Source organism: Stegodyphus dumicola, chromosome X2 (assembly GCF_044657685.1).
Source record: "Stegodyphus dumicola isolate Sdum_Otavi_A_Nest chromosome X2, ASM4465768v1".
In the NCBI taxonomy this organism is placed as follows: Eukaryota; Metazoa; Arthropoda; class Arachnida; order Araneae; family Eresidae; genus Stegodyphus; species Stegodyphus dumicola.
The window spans coordinates 13,972,600-13,990,951 of NC_140781.1; the positions used below are offsets into that span (position 1 = coordinate 13,972,600).

General features: G+C 31.2%; 1 protein-coding gene across 2 annotated transcripts in view; it reads right to left on the bottom strand.

The window, feature by feature from the left end:
- Strip (striatin interacting protein) overlaps positions 1 to 18,352 on the bottom strand; it is a 154,802-nt gene that overhangs the window by 53,511 nt on the left and 82,939 nt on the right. For both annotated transcript variants that reach the window (XM_085809746.1, XM_085809745.1), the window contains exons 10-11: positions 10,228 to 10,302; positions 7,380 to 7,477 (exon numbers count right to left, since the gene is read on the bottom strand). In XM_085809746.1, the coding sequence (XP_085665872.1) occupies positions 7,380 to 7,477; positions 10,228 to 10,302 (173 nt within the window). The remainder of the gene's footprint in view (positions 1 to 7,379; positions 7,478 to 10,227; positions 10,303 to 18,352) is intronic.

Below are 18,352 nucleotides of genomic sequence, written 5' to 3' on the forward strand. Positions count from 1 at the left end.
ATTAATCAATTTATGAATGGCGAAATCTGTAGTATGGTTCTAAATCCAGAAAATACCGCTACCGACAGTGAAAAAAGTGACAGAGAAGTTACCGAATAAGAGAAAATTTCAATTGCAAGTTATTCGGAATTCTCAAAATAGCAGCTACAGGAACTTCAACATTGTAATTAAACAAGAGATAACGTCTGTCTACAGAATTAGAGAGAAAGTATTAGCACAAAAAAACAAAGCAACTCACACAACTTACATTGAAAGGAATAAGGTAAACAAATATATATTAAGTTTTTTTTTTTTTTTTTTTTTTTTTTCAAATTTTGATACCCAGATCACAAACACTCCATTATCTCATAAATCACGATTTGATATTTTTAATTTTATAATTTCTAAATGCCATCTTACTATATTTAAAGTGATGATCTAATACAAAAAAAAAAAAAAAAAAAAAAAAAAAAAAAAAAAAAAAAAAAAAAACCCAAATCCGGAATCGCCGAAGTCCCGACGAGTACGGATTTTGGACTTTGTACTGTATTATATATACATATATATAAAGAAAGAAATGTAGGACCAATTTTCACAAAGAACAAAAATTGAAATTCAAATGAACTTCAATGCATTTTAAATAATTCTAATTCTACATTTATAGGATTTTTTTGAAGTTCATTTGAATTTCAATGTTTGGTCTTTGCGAAAAATCAGTTTTAAATTTTTTCTTTATATATTTTCTGTTCAATTTTCAGTGGCATAATGTGTGAAAATTCTTGGAAGGATTATAAATTTTCCTTTTAAAAAAAATATTTGTGTTTCTGTAATATACAGAGTTGCCAACTCTCCCGATTTAGGCGGGAGACTCCCGATTTTCAACCGCTGTCCCGCCAACCCAATTTACAATATATTTCTCCTGACTTTTTCTTATTCTCAAAATTTCTCACGATTTTTATGGAATTTGGCTTAATACTTTTTTATATGAAAAAAAAAAATGTGATTTTGGACATCTGAAAGCAATTGAATTTTCTCTAGATTATATCTAAAACAAAACCTTGTGAATTAGATGATCTCTGCTTTGTGAGTGAGAGCATATATATATCCAGAAACGTCGTTCTCCAGTTCTCCAATGGGCATCGTGCTCCACTGCGTGTCACCTGGCATATATTAACCAATGAGGACAAAGCAAGCCATTATTTGGATGTTCTTTAGTTACTTCGGTCATTTTGACCTGAGTTGACGCCATTTTGTCTTGAGTACACATGCCTTCGGAAAACAGTTTTAGAAATTATCACCTTTTCTTATGTCCTGCGAAAAAGGTGAAATACTCATGTACGTTTCAAAAATTCTACACAGTTGACTTTCCTTCCATTATTTCCTCAAGGAAATGTAATAAATTTGCAATGTGTACCACCTGTTATTGCGATTTTTCGATTTCGCATGATGGAAGGGCGGATGTTCTCAAACATGTGCGTATACAAAAACACAAGGACAAAATGAGTTGTTTTGAAAAAAAAAAAAAAAAAAAAAAAAAAAACGAAAAATTTAATTTTTATTGGGAAGCAAAGAACCAAAAAGTTATTGATGCAGAATATCTGTTCTCTGCCTTTTTACTGGAGCACAACCTGGCTCTGAATGCATCGGATCACACTGTAGCTTTATTTAGAAAAATGTTTCCCGATAGTGAAATCGCTAAGAAATACTCAAGTGCAAGAACCAAAACAGGTGCAATTGTTAAAGAAATGGATTTGAAAAATAAATTTTCAGTTATTGATTGCATTAAAACAGCTCCGTTCTGCCTCTCTACGGATGGAAGCAATAATACCGATTCAAAACTGTATCCAATTAGTGTTTCTTTTTTTAATCCAGAGTCTTCAGAAAATGAGTGCAGTTTACTTTCTGTCCCCACTTTAGAAGGACATTTTACAGGCTTTACTATAGCACAGCTAATTATTAAAACTTTAAAAAGAAAATGTAGTCCCTCTGGATAATTGCTTAGCACTTGGTGCCGATAATGCACGAGTATTGGTAGGCTCGAAGACTGGTGTTGCAGGCATCTTAGGAAAGGAAAATTCAGATTTGCAGATTATGAGGTGCACCTGTCACGTCTTAAATTTAGCTGCTGAAAAAGGGGCAGCTTCTTTACCAATAAATGTGGATGAACACATTGTTGTTATTTACTATTATCTTGAAAGGAGTTCTAAAAGGAAGGAAAAATTGAAACATTTCCAACAGCTGCATAACAGCAGTTTACAATTAGAAAACTTGGATGAAGTTATAAAATCAGCTAGGATTGACACCCAGTGGAGTTTAATTGGAAAACTGAAAGATGCTGATGGAATTTTAAAATATAGTAAACTGTCTAGAATTATGTTGGCCATCTTGAAGTTCCCCATATTAATGCAGAGTGTGAGAGGATTTTCAGTGTTGTTGCGAAAACGAGGACTAAATTTAGATCTTAAATTAGTGATGACACATTAGAAAAACTTTTATTAGCGAAAGCAGGCCTACATGACAATTGCTATGAACAAAATTATGAAGTTTCTTTCTTAAAGAAAGCAAAATCTGCTACTGTTTATTACATTTGTGCGAAAACTGATTAAAGTTTTTTTTTTTTCGTTTTCTTAAACGATGCAATAAAAATGTTTTTTATGTGTAAGGTATTTTTGTGTTGCTTGCATTTAAGAATTAGTTACTATTTAAAGTTAATTCATTATTAAAAACTATATTTTCATCACTTTTTAACATTGTGAAAAATCTCCTGATTTTTGAGTGTCATAGGTTGGCAAGTATGAATATATATGTATATGGATTGTAGCACAGTTAAATAATGAAAATTAGATTTAAATTTTAAGTAGTAAATTAGAAGTATTTTGATGACATTTTTGTAAAATTATGTCCATCACTATGACCAGTATGCCTTTTTACTGTTTTGCCAGCAGAGTGAAAAAAAACTAATGATTAAATTTGTGCCTACATTAATTGGATTAGGTTTCCATGCATTAAAGATTTTTATTAGATAATATTAAGAAGCATACATTGACACATAAATTAATAACTAATAAGTTGAGCTAATGTAAATTCTATATAATTTCATTAATTAGCTATATAAAATACAATGTAATATATTGGCAGCTTTTTGGCACTAGAAACAAAGTTATTCCATTCACTTAAATTTAACATATGCAAGAACTCCCTCCACTCTCACGTAGTTATATCTTTCATACAAATACCAATAAATCAACAGTACATCTATCTAACTTTAGGAATGACACTTAATACCAGAAAATAACATAACTTTTCAAAACAGTTTATTAGTGAACTCAACATCACATTGATACTTCAGACTAGATGGCCATGGTAACGACACACTTCCTTGTATTTTACTAACAATGACATGTTTAATGTAGTTTAAATAAAATCTTCCCTTTTTCAATTAAAAAAGATTATGTAAACAATCCAAGTTTTACAGTAACAAATACCCAAGTTTTATATACATTTCTTTCTTTTTGGTTTGAAAAGAAACGGGCCATTTCATGGATAGTGTTTTTACTAGATGAATTTAAATTATTGATCACCTATGATTTTACATTTAATTATGTTAATCATTACTAATTTTGGTTCAAATTCATTTGGAGACAGTATCAGAAAAATAGCCAGTAAAATAATGGAAACAAGTTTATTTCATTGATAAGAAGCTTAGTTCAAGCAAACTTATAATCATCCTTTAATTTACCATTTCAACATCAGTTTTAATTACCTTTTTAGTTTTAATACAAAATTTTAAATTACATTAACTTTTCTGTAGTGTGATTTCATATGTTATTTGTTCCTTTTTGGTTTCTTAATGAGTGTTTAAGAAATAACTTTTTACTTTGCACATATATAAGTAGTTAATAAAAGCTGATGACTTTTCAAGAGAATATATTTCTTAGTTGCATAATGAAAAATATCATATGAGTACTGATGAAACGCGATACAATAAAAAGTGTGAAATTCCAGCTTTCCCCAAAAGTTATTAAGTCTAGGAATATAGTATATAATACTCAAGAAAGAAAAAAACTGATGAGTTATAAAAGGGATCCCCCCTATTAACTGAGGTGGCTGCATATCACTTTCAAACACGTACTGTCTAAAGAATAACCTGGGCCAATAAAGTGGGAGAGGAGGAGTAGCATTTTTCTATTTGACTTAAACAATACACGAGGCCCTAAGATATATTCATTTGGAGAGGAATGTTGCTGTTTCCCCCCCCCCCAATACAACAACAGGAATGGGAGGAAGAATTAAGACTCTGGAGAACTTAAACACAGTGAACGTAGAAAATTTACTCTTCCTTAAAGCAGCACATCATTTGTTCTGCCTACTACAATGCCCGTTATGAAAGTTACAGTTTTAATAAACAATAACATCTTCATTTTACACTTTCCTGAAACTGTAAATCTGTCAATCAGCCAATGGATATCAGAATTTTGTGTGCACTGAAATGCAGATAGCAGCAGTAAAACCATCCAAGAATTCTAGAAGTATTTTAATATAAAATCTGATGTGTTGGGCATTACAAGATCATAAAAGAATACGTCTGCAGATATTTCTTAAAATCCTAGGCTTAAATATAAAGCCCGACAACAAATTTTTGTTGATGATAAAAACTATGAATATTGCAAGTAAGAAGCAAAAGTTTCCTTTTACTGGTATATAAAAGGAAATGCTATATGATGATGATATAACTGAAGTCTTACATTGAAATAATAATACGTCAATAATGAATCAGTTAACCAAATGGGGAATACCTGCAGTATGGCTTTAAATCCAGAAAATATCAAAAATATAAATTTGGGCTTTGAATCACGTTTTGTTCCATGTAGTATAATGACTTAAAGAAAAATTTCTTTATGCATAATATTTATTTCTTAAAGAAACATTAAAACAGAGTATTTTTAATTTTATAATTTAAACATGTTATCTTACTAAATTTAAACTGATGATTTAAAATCCTGAAATTCCGGAAATCGCTGAAGACATGATTATTTTGCATCTCAGACTTTGTAACATTTTCTTATATCTCTTAACACAACTTCAGAGAAACGGGTGATTTTTAACTTTTAGATTGGCTCATCGAGTATTTATTCGCCTACAACTGAAAGTCTACATTGGATAAATCTATTGTGCCTGATGAAGACGTGTTATGGAATGTAAGAGCAGTAAATATTTAGATATTCAACGCAACTCAGATACAATGGAATGCACTTTTCAATAGGTAGCCATTCCATCAATTTGAGGGAGAATTATTAATATCCACTTTTAAATTAACCATTTAATTAAACAGATGAATCTCAAAATGTTTGTTGTATGCTGCACCAAAAGAAAAGGGGGACAGTTCTGTATCTCCCGTTCTACTGGGCCGATTCACAAAATTCAAATTGCGGTTTTTATGTCTCCAAAGCGCAACTTATTATATATATTAGATATATACTATATATAGCACTGTTCTAACATAGGCATTTTGACATAAAATCGGACTTTTCTGAAATAACATATGAATTTTTTTCTATATTTCGATTCTACGACTCAAGTTATGCCTAGATATTAAATTTTGTAAAATTTGGTGTGAAATTTACAGAGAAATTAAAAAATTTATCTTGGCCCAATTTTTTTGGTTTGTGCCAAGAATAATTCACTCGGCGAACTTTTTAATATGCAGCAACCAATTTTCCTTTCCCTTCCATTATGCCGGAGTGGAAAAAAAGGCACCTCGTTCCTACCTTTTTATATTGTGCATGATCAGAGAAAAGTTACGTAGTTTCTATTTCCAAATAATTTTAGCAAAGTGTCTAAACCACATTTGATGTTTTATCACTTTCAACAAATATGCCAAATTTCAAAATGTGCCAATATATATTTTCATGTATATCTTCGAAAATTTTGAATACAAAATGGTAATTTTTTGCAGGTATGCTTAGAAATACATCTACTTTAAGATGATAATAAAAATTTTAGATTATAATTCACAATGTTTTTGAAAACTTAAAAAAAATTATTTAAAAATACACATTTTAAAAATAAATCATAAAAAATGGATGAATTTTATTTGGAATGAACCTAAATTTTGAAATGTGAAAGGAAGAATCAAATAAGTTTAATAAAAAAGAGATATTCATAAATATATACCAAATTCAATTAACATTGAGAAACTAAAATTTTGAGAGCTAATTTTTTAAAAACCACTCGTGCAATTTTTACAAAACTTGGTAGTTTGGCATAATTTGAGTCGTAGAATCGAAATATGAGGGAAAAAATTCATATGTTATTTCAGAAAAAGTCAGATTTTGTGTCAAAATACCTATATTAGAACAATGCTATATATAAATCTAATACATATCCTAAGTAGCGCTTTCGAGACATGAAAAACGCAAGTTGAATTTTGTCAATCGGCCCAGTAGACCGGAGATATAGAACTGTCTCTTTTTTTTTTTTTTTTTTTTTTTTTTTGTGCAGTGTACATTAAACAACATAAGCATTTACATGCTTTTATGCTGAATGGAGAAGACTACGAAGATTCTTAACAGCACTAAAAAAAATTTGCATAAAATAAAAAATGAATTGATAAATTTACTGCCAACATTATGAGAGTAAAAATAAGAATGCTCCTAAAAAGTTTAGAAAAAAAAAATAAAATTACTTTTAGAGAGAAAATAGACATATTTCTCGAAACAGTTATGTTGAGAAGAATCACTTCTAATAAAAAGTAGAAAATTAGAAAAATGAAATTAATTTTAATATATTTACAATAGCATTTTTGCTTTTATTAAAAAGTAACCGAAAACTTTGCTTCACAATAGTTATTATTTTTTTTAAATTTGAGAATCGAAAAATCAACAAAATTAAAAAAGATTTTTCTTTTAATAGATGAACATGAAAATAAGGATGTTTTGCTTTAATGTTTTTTTAATACTTAACATTAATATATTACTGTTATTTTAATAACATTATGTTTCTGAAATTCAGCAAACCACTCAATCAAAATTTTTTTATGTAAATTAATCATAATAAAAATTACATATCCCAAACGGAAGAAAGCACTTGCTTTTGACATAATAAACAGGGCATATTCAAATGCTAACTAGAATGTTAGCTAAGATTACGAGCAAATAGTACAGATTTGGAGGAAAACTGCCAAGCTAGCACAATTTTTACAGCTTTTACAAAAAAATTTCAAAAATTTGTAAAAATTTAATTTCATACATAGTATTATAAGATTGGGACAGTTTTCATAAGAATTACAAAGAATTTATAAATTTGCAGATAGGAATTTGATATAAGCTCCCATAGCAAATCACAAAAAGCTATATTTTTTCGAGGAAGCTGACAACAAAACATACGAAATAGCAACTTACGGCATTTCCTCAGGTAAAACATCAGCCATAATATTGATTGATTCTGTTTTTGCTTTAGAAGTTGGAGCTGCAGCAAGCAATATTTTCAGCAGAGCAATCTGGAAAATTGTGATATGTTAATTACGTCCAAAATAATATTTGTTAAGTCTCTTCAAATAAAGGTATAAAGAAATCTGTGGAATGCAGCAAAAAACCTTGCTCATATGAAAAAGTAGCACTGGTGCCAAGAGAGAGCTTTGTTGAAAAGCTAAAAAGACTTTTTTTCTTTCCAAGGTCGATCAGTCATGAAATGCAAACTCTCATGAAAATCCAGCGATGCTGTGTGCAGAAGTGCTGCACATAGTCTCTCGTATGTATGCCCGTCCAACACATCAGGTCTCAGTTGTCAGTTGAGTGCCTGCAGTGAGCACGTAAACATGGCTCAAACAATAGTCTTTCATGCCAAGTGTGACGTACATGCTGTCATTAGATTTCTGCATAGGGGTGCAATGCAGCTGAAATTCATCAACGAATGAGTAATGTGTACAGAAACTTTCATGAGTTACAGCAAAGGGCAGCAATGCTGCAGGAACTTTGAAGCAGGATGCAGACGGGCAGGGAAGGAAATGAGTGTCAACCTATAATCTTATTCAGTGAGAGAGGATCAGGTAATATGAGAAAATTGTTGGTTCACAATTTCTGCACTGAGTGATTCATTTCCCAAAATTTCAGGATCAGCTCTCTATATCATTCTGAGTGAGAGACTTCAGTGCCACAAACTCTGCCAGGGATAGGTTCCAACGATACTGTCCAACCAAATGGGTACTGCTTCATGTTTTTCCAGTGCTACCATGATGAAGGTGAGATTTTGAACAAAATTATCACAGGGGATGAGACATGGGACCATTTCAAAACTGAAGAAATAAAACAGTGAATGCATACTCATTAAAGTGTATGGCTGCTGTGTTCTGGGACCGAAAAGGTATTCTCTTGGTGGAATTCATGGAACATGGTATGACCACCACTACAGCCTCGTACAGCACTACTCTTGAACATCTATGAAGGGCAAGTCAAAATAAGTGCAGCGGAATGTTGTCATCAGGAATTATTCTTCTTTACGACAATGTGTGGCCACACAGTATAGTTGCAACAAAGATGCTCTTGCAGCATTTTGGATCATGTTTGATCCCTCACCATAGCCGAGACCCAACTCCCTATGATTACAATCTCTTTGCTCACATGAAACACTAGCTAGGAGGACAAGTATTTGGCTCAGACAATGAGCTGCAGAATAGCATAATCGGCTGAAAGCACTGGCCTATTATGACAAGGGTACTGGAAAGTTGGTACCACATTACAACAAACGTCTCAGCCAGAGTGGCATCTATGTAGAGAAGTAGCTGGAAGGTGCATCTAAATATTCCAACAAGTTTTGATTTTTCACTGTGGATTTCATTATACAATTGATCAGACCTTGAAAAAGTAGCCCTGAGATAATACTGCTACCACTCCATACTTAAAAATATTTCAAAGTACAAAATTAAAAAATCACAGATGTACTGTTGGTAACCAAAACTGTATTAGCAGTAATGACTTAACAAATAATGAAAAGAATTTCAAAGTGAGACATCTTGTCTCTTTGCTAAAAAAAACTGTATTTTCAGCTTATGTCAAACATATTATTTCCAATGTGCTGGATTGAAAATCTGTCAAACTGTAAAGAGCATACGTGAAGAATATATATAATTGCTTACAACTAGTTTTAAGCCAATAAAATTTATTTTCAAGATGTCTTTGTTGAAGTAGTTGGTGATGAATAGTCCTTTCAGTCATATTTTTCTTTTGTAATAGAAATGTTTGAGCTCCAGATTGTTCAAAAAAGTAAAATAATTGTGCCCAAGTGCACACAACTACCCTTAACTTTCACCTTACACTTTCAGCCATAATCACAATATGACACATCACATTCTTTAAGTCAGAAATTCTTTTCTTCTGTATACTGTATTCAAAGAACGTGACTTTTGTAGTTTGAGGATGGGTGTTCATATAGTAGCAGTGCATTGTTTTATGGCATTGCAATCAATTCATGACATAGGAAAAGAGTAACAGTTGAGTATTATCACACCATTTAATCTGGGAATAAAAGAAAATGCATATGCTATAGAAGATGTCTCAAAACTCAATGTACAAGCTTTGAAAGAAGGCAGAGCATTTTGATATCAACTATATTGACGTAAGAAACAGGACTGGAAACTGACAGATGACATCAAAAGCCAGTGCTCCAGGTCAATACTGAGCACTTGAAATTTCTATTTCTTACAATCCTAAAAAGAGTTAACTTTTGAATAAGTGGTTTAGATAGGAACTGATCCTATAGCTGATTATCAGTTATGATAAAGCTTTCAAATGCTATCTGCTTAAAGGCAGGAAAGCCTTTGTGGAAAATCTTTGAAAAGAAATTTGCCTCGTATTAATATTACACATGACGAAAATCACATAAACCTTATACACATGCTTTTCAAGTGGAAGTAAGAGAGCCTTAGATAAACTACTACTTTTCTGCACTTTTAGGTTCTGGTGATTTTGAAAAATAATATTTTGTTTTCTAACTTTAGAAGTTCAGCACTGTTTTCATTTATAATTGGGTTCAAATTTCATCATTTCACAATGCTACAAGGATCTCCAGAAATATAATTAACATACAAACAAAAATGTTCACCATGTTTCATATCTTCACAAATACAGTCAATAAATACTAACACAAATGCATGTTACATTATTAAAGAGATTTCATCCTGAATACATACTAATACATCATTCAAAATACTTTTTTGAAAAGTTGTTTTATATTCAAAGCATGATTACTCACCATATACTGAGGTAAGCTAGGAAGAATAGCATGATACAATATTTCAACTGAAGTCTGTGGAATGCATACTTCTTTCTGAAACAACATACGTTATAGTTTTAGTTTTCTCCTGAGCATTAAAAGAGTATACTAAATTTATTATCTTAAAAATTTCATAAAACAGCATCAATAAAATGGGAAAATACAGTAGTACAATAATAATAAAAAATACAGTGCTAATAAAATTTGACGATATCTTCAAGTAATGCAAAAGTAAGTCATTTCATTATTGTTTCGTTAATAGATATTTGAATGTTTCTACTTCAGAGAAAAGTAGGAGGAACATTAATAAGCACTTTTATCAACAGAGAATAAAATAGTTCTATACATGATAGGCTAGGCAAGGTAAGCTTAGATTAGCTTATAAGAATTTTAAGTTTTACTAAAATTTGTTTTATTTTAAAACTTTGCTTTCTGCTCTTATTTTTCATTTCCGGCCAGAATAAGCGCGAGTAGAATTGTTTATACAAATGAGGTTGCAAACTGTATAAGCATTAAGATATGGCTTTTAGCCAAAATAGACAGACTTTTTGCTGCCTTACCATGCACATGCTTTTCAGCCAGTTTATGTCTGCCTTTAAGGCAAGAACTTGGTTCTCGCTGATATATGAAGACGTATTGTAGTTTTTTGCATTCTGCTCACTACATATGTAGTGTTAAAAGGCCAATCTTTGCATTATTACTCTCTGTAAAGCATCTAAGTTTAGTTCTTATTTAGTTAGTTTATTTCTCATTTTCTACGTTTTCCGAAATGCGGGAACGGCTGTAGACTGTGAGAAATATAGGTAAAATTTAACTCTTCTAATCTTTGTTGTATCTTCTACACATGCAAGAACATAATTTTGAGTAAACTCCCTGTTCCTACTCAGGATTCCAGTTATGTTTCCAAAAGCAATTGCAAGGAACAGTAGTCATGACAAACTGATTAAGACAAAGCATCTTGAGCGTTATCTGCCTGTGGGGAGGGATGCCATCATGGAGAGCCTTTCTTTTAAAGGGAAACACCACAGAGGAAGCAAGAATAGGCTCTAAGGCATTTTTTCTGTTCAAATGGCTTGATGCAGTGGACACCCCATTGTCTATCAAAACATTCAGATGTTTATAGGTTTTAACATATGTTTAACATTTTACAACTATATCATAAAGATATACACATTATATCTTTCTACAATATCTGAAAGTCCTCCATATTTGAAAGATTACTTTCTTAAACAATATTTTACCTAAACTGAATTAAATGCTCTTAACTTTCCTACACTTAGAATAGTTTTAATTGAAATGCTTTCACAAGTCTTTGAAAGGAATTTTTATTTGATTTATGATAACAAAAATTAAAATCAAAGTTTTATTGTATTATTAACACAAAATATTTCTTTCCATTTACAGAGCCTATCTCAAATGCCATTTAAATCAAATATATTCATCCTATAATTAATGTTCTCTTCAAAGTAAAGCCCTTTTTTTAATAGTTAAATATTACTTCTATTTCTGATCTTTAAGTACTTTTACTTTTTGTGAGACTTAAGGGATGGGATAAGGGAAAAAATACTTTTCTCTGATTATCTACCCAACCCCCCTACATAATGGCCAATCATTGGAAACTAATTTTTCACCAATCTCAGAAATGAAAAACAGTAGTTTCACTGAAAATTACATAAAACAGCAATACATGAACAAAATTAAAAATGCAAGAAACACTGGAAATTCCACAAAATAGCAACAAGTTAATTGAAAACACATGAAAAACATCCATAATAAAACATTTTTTTTCCTGCTTCTGTCCCATGCGTATATTGACGTGTTTTGACTTTAAAAAAACACAGAATTGCACAAATTTGGAAAAAGCTACTATTACAAAATAAATAAATAAATAAAAATACAAAAATAAGATTCCAAAATTTCAAAAATTCTGTCATCACAATTACGAACGAACAGATAACCGCTTTTGAGCTGTAAGACTTCTATACTACTGTGACATCAGAAAAATAAAAGCTAACAAAATGCTCCATTTTATCCCTTTAACAACAGTAATGAAAATCTGACTATATTTACATTTTCACGGCTGGTGGATAAAGTTCAATTGTTTTTTTATTTGGTTAATTTGTTGCCATTTTATGCCATTTTCAGTTTTACGTTTATGTATACAGTACTTTTTTATTAGCAGGCAAACTCCAAAGTAGAATTACAGTTCGTTGTAACTACACACTAATTACAATAAGCAGCAGTCATAACTGAAGTCAACAGTTGAATTTCAAAAGTTGAATTCTGCACTGCCATAATGCGAGCACAACATTCATGGCTTCTTCTAGGTTGGCACCACAGTGCATTACACTGATTACACTGTGATTCTTCTTCAGGTTGGGTGGATAATCAGAGATAACCAAAAAAATAATTAACATATTTACGACTTGAAACAGAATTATTACAAAAAATAAGAAAATAATTATCTTAATACTTATTGAAATTTTGTTCTTATATTCAACAATATACTAAATATTAACTAATACACTAAAATTTCTACTTTACTTTTAGCACTACACATAGAATCTCTTATACTGTGCCTTAATTCTTGCTTAAATAGTTTATAAGTGTACGCACAAAAAAAAAAAAAAAAAAAAAAAAGAGACTGTGTAGCTTGAAAAAAGAGTAGAGTTGGCAACAACTGTTTTGGTGGTGTCATGCCACACACCTCCTTTACCCATGAGTCCAGTTTTGATTTAACTGATCACACCAGTTGGGAGTACTGCATCATCGAGTGAACATGTGCAACTCAATTCTGCCAGAAAAATATCTAGTGCAAAAAACGAACAGTGAATAAACATAAAGTTTCTTGAGAAACTTAAGAAATCAGCTACGGAGGAAACATTTCAAATGTTAACCGAGGCTTATGGAGATGAATCTTTGTCTTGAGGACATGTGTCTGAATGGCATAAATGGTTTTCAGGGGGAAGGGGAAGTGTGGAAGACATTCATCATGATCGAGTGGGATCCCAGTGGTCAGACTGTTAATCAATACTACTACATTGAAGTACTAAAGAGACTTCATGAAAAAATTACAAAAAAAAAAAAAAAAAAAAAAAAAAAAAAAGGCACAGTTGGGGAGTGATGGATGGCTGTTGCACGAGGACAATACACCCACTCACACGGCCCTATCTGTAGAGCAGTTTCTAATCAGCAAAAACATAACTGTGATGGGGCATCCTCTTGATTCACCTCATTTGGCTCCATGAGACTTTTTTTTTATTTCCTAAAGTTAAATCTTGCTTAAAAGGAATGCATTTTACCACAGACGGAAGAGATTCAGCCAAAAATGGAGAATCTCCTGAAGGGCCTCCAAAAACTTCATGCCAGAGCTGTTACCAGCAAAGGCAACACCAAATGCAAAAGTGTGTGAATGCTGAAGGGAACTACTTTGAAGGTGATAATGTTATGGGGAACTGATTCTGTAAATACAATGGAACCAATTGGACCAGTCTCTTTTTGTTTTTGTGTCACACTTTGCATGCCATTACTACTTTTAATTTTATATTTACAGTTAAATGTTCATCATTACATGATATATATTTATTAACTAGATTTCTTGATAGTAATAACATCCATAGGAGTTAATGATTGAATAAATCGTTCATTTTCAGATACATTTACAATCTAATAACATTTATGTAATTAATTAGATAAAAATACGTTTCTTAAGAAGATATGTATAAATATTCTTATATATTTAAAATTTTGCATTTTTCAACATGTATAAATCCTTATTTTCTGTATTTCGCTACATTTTCCCAGTAAGTTAATTTATGATCATTTAGCATTTATCAGAATTTTTATGTAAGAATATTATGTTTATGAATACATAAATTGAATAAGAATTATATGGGTTATTTTAATGTTATAGTACAAAATGCACTTTTTTAATTCATTGATCTTCTTTCTCATTATCATGATTTTTTAATTCATTGATCTTCTTCTTTGTCATTAGCATGATTTTTTAATTCATTGATCTTCAACTCTGTCATTAGCAGAGCTGTTAAGAACTGCTGAGTACTGGTAGTTTGTCCAAAAATTCAAACCCAGGCAAACAGATTGATTGCACAGCTGGATTTCTCTGTGTGTAATGTGAAAATAAGTAAGCTACCCATAAAACATTTTCCATAATGGCATCCCTCCTCTTAGGCAGATAGCCCTCATGTAATTTTCTACATCCAAATAACCCTCTTCCTGACTTCATGGATGCAGTTTGCTGTTAATCCCATTGTTGACACTTTTAAATATTTTAACAATTCAAATCACCTTTCATACACACTGACGAATATAATACTCTCTCCATTCGCTTTTGTAGATGACCTGTTTAACTTCTCAAGCAACTGCCTTTCATTTTTTGGGTGTTGTATTTATAGTCTATTAATTTCATATCAGATTTATTTGAACCTAAAAAATACACTTTGTATTCCTGAAATAAAAGATGTTGTTTCTTTAAGAATGAACTGCTTCTGAAAGTGCACTTTATTTTGTAAATTTAAGAATGCAGTATTTTATGTGAAAAGTTAAGCATATTTCTACTTCATTCTTCTTTATTGAAAATATTATAATACATATCAGATATTCCAAACTTCTGAAAAATATACATAAATTTCATGACATTAAATATCATTTTAATACTGCCATTTATTTAAATGAAATTAACAGAGCTGCGAGGATTTATTTAACAGTTAATTTTATTTTGAAGAAACCTTTTTATTGCACTTATTTTCAAGCCACACTTTCTAACCGGAATGAGTTTTAGTTTTGCGCGATATGCAAAGTAGGGTAGAAAGACACTATTTATGGTGTCTGAGTTACTCCAGATTAGGCCTGTTAGTTTATGGCTGTGCATATTAATTGCTGATTAATCTAAGTCAGTGGTACGGCCAAGAGCCAACTATGCATTAAACCACCTCTATGCAGCTTTGACTGATTTGACACAGATTTGTAAGCATTAGGAGTGCCAACTTTGAATACTTTTCTTAAGCTGAATAAAAGGGTCTTTTCACCCTTTCCATGTGTTGTAATTGATACAATTGAACTTAGCTAATAGTTACTTCACAGTTCAAGTAAAGATCTAGCCAGCAAAGTAAAGTTAATTTAGCTAGAATCTTAACATTTGACACTCGAAAAAATTTATGTGCCATGTTGCTCAACAGAGGAAAATTTATTTTAGCGCCTTCAAGGATTCAAGCTCCACTGGCTCTAGTTAACCAATGCAGGGTTTTGAGTTCATAGTCGAGACCATATGGTCCGCTATGAAATCTGCTGCCACTTTTGATAAAAAGGGTTCTGTTATGTCTAGAACAAGTGGATCTGCATTTCATATTGTATCCTGTTCCAGAAATGCAGAAAGTTACAATTGCTAAAGCAAATTTGAAAGGCCAAGTGCTAAGCTGGTGCAAAGGCATATGCAATTTCCTGCTGGGTTAGCCAGGAACTGACACTGACATTTGGGAAATGTTTAAAAATGCACGGCAAGAAGTAAAATGCCAAGATGATTGAAGTGATGGTACAGTGGCTGCTTCCACCAATTCAGAACTTTTTTAGGTGAGAAATTCTACCAAGCTTGAAAGTTTGGTACTATTCGCTTTTAAGGGCACCGTAAAAAATTGCCAAACTATTGTTGATGCCCGTGCTGCCAAAAATAATTGCGGCAACCCTAATGCAAGAAAGGAAGTATAATACTAAATAACTATCTAAGATTGATGTTTTAATTTAGATGAAAGGTTAATTTCATGTAATACTTTATTATTATTATAATTTATATAAAAAAGGCTAAACATGAATGAATGGAAGTATAAGAGTAAATAACTATTTCAGATCATTATTATAATTTATATAAAAATTGCTCAACATAACTGAATGGATGCCTGCATCGCTATTTCACTACCAATTTATCGGTAAATCATAATTTCATCTCTTTGGGTGAGGTAAAGTGAAGATTCGCCCACTTATTTGTTTGCCTCTCTTTACAAGGGTAAAAACAATTGGATTCTTGTCAATTTTCTTTTACTTTTTAAGTGAAAATAGGTCTCTGTGTACATGGATACCGAGTATGTGCAATTCTTAAAAACGCGTCAAGCAGTGGGTGATTCTGCACTTTACCCAAAATTCAATTGCAGACTTTTCGTCATGGGCAATTCCCAAATTGTTAAATCCATAGGATTTAAAAATTAAACTAGTATTTCAATGGCGTCCTAAGAAATATAAAACTATATAAACTTACGCAATCTGAAATCAGCGCTTATGCTAGATTCGACGCGCTGTTAAATGGGAGCGTTTGCTAGATTTGGCGCTTTTGCGCATACATTTTCGCTGCAATTTTTTTACACTCCTCAAAACGGAATCGTTTCGAAAGTTTATTATATTTAATTTAGTAGTAAAATTCAAAAGCCAGCAAGCATAAGCACATGGTGGGATATGTGCAGAGGCTGGCTGATTGAATAGTTTTTCAGATCGCCACCTCAGCAGAGGCTAGAACTTTGCCAGAAGAGGCAATATCATTAGTGTCAAACAGATGTGACTGCAAGGGCCAGTAACAGAAATATAGGGCAGAAAAGGAAAAGTTTTGGTGAATGCTACAGAGGGTGACACTTTTCAGGTAACAGAATTTGAGAAAAATGTTGAGAATTTATAATAAACGACCATGAAATAACAAAAATTTCCCATTGGGATGACAATGCCTCAGTTTCTTATTTGGTTTATATAAATTATATCTAGTTCCTTTTTAGTTTCTTTTTGATTGATATGCATATTCGTGTCGGGGAGGTTTCTGTAGACAAGGGTTTCTAAAATGCATTGGTTTCTAAATTAATTTTTCTGAAAAATTTTTAAAAAAAATTTAATTGATTACTAAACTTTACATTGCTTATTTCTCAAAATACTTCATTATTGGTATTTTCCTTTTAGACCTTTAATTTTTAATTGCTAATTTCTCAGGGTACCACAGTGGTACCCTGAGAAATCAGTACCAAAATCAGTACCATGTCGACATCTTAAGCATGGAATAAAAGCTTAGACTGTTCCCCACATCGAACAAACTCTGGGAGTTAATTAATTATTTTTTAAATTGCCAAAGAAAATTTCAAATATTATATATATTGAATATATTTAAAAGAATAAATTTAATTTAAATACAAATTTAATTAATTCTTTGCATCATTACCGCAAGGAATGAAATTAAAATTTTAACAAAAATGTAAATACGTAAAAAAGCAAATTTAAAGTTAAAATTAAAAAAAGTGCAAACATATAAAGGTTTAATTTTCGAACTAATATACAATATCATTTAAATTCAGATAGCGCAAGTAAATCAGGTGCAAAAACCAAACAATGAAAATAATTTCATCAATTAGCAAATTAAAATTAATCTAAATTTTTTTTTTTGAATGCATAAGTGAATGACTGTTGAGCAGGCAGGAGACAGACTTATCAAGGGAAAGTTGCCTCCAAACCTAACTCTTCAATCATTCAATTCGTGTTTTGTCATTCATGCAGGCAAGGGTAAAAGTCAAAACCAAAAGTAAATACATAGTGTAGAATGTCCATAAAGAAATACCAATAAAGTGGTACCCTGAGATATTAGAAATTAAAAATTAAAGGTCTAAAAGGAAAATACCAATAATGAAGTATTTTGAGAAATAAGCAACACAAAGTTTAATAATGAATTAAATTTTAAAAAAAAAATTAGAAAAATTAATTTAGAAACCAATGCATTTTAGAAACCCTTGTCTACAGAAACCTCCCCGACACAAATATGCATATCAATCAAAAAGAAACTAAAAAGGAACTAGACATAATTTATAAAAAACAAATATACTTAAAAATATAATTACATATCTAGAAAAAGCAAGTAAATAGTAAGTTTTAATTCTAACTTACCTACCATATTAGCTTTGGGGTCTGCAAAAGTATTTCCTAAGTGATGTAAGTGGGTTCTGCAAATTATATAGATGGCACTAACATAAGTAGAGTGCCAAGCTGCTATCTTTGTTTTATTAAAAATTTTGTAAACTTTAATATTAAAATATAAATCTAGAAAAAATCAAAGAAGATCCTAAAA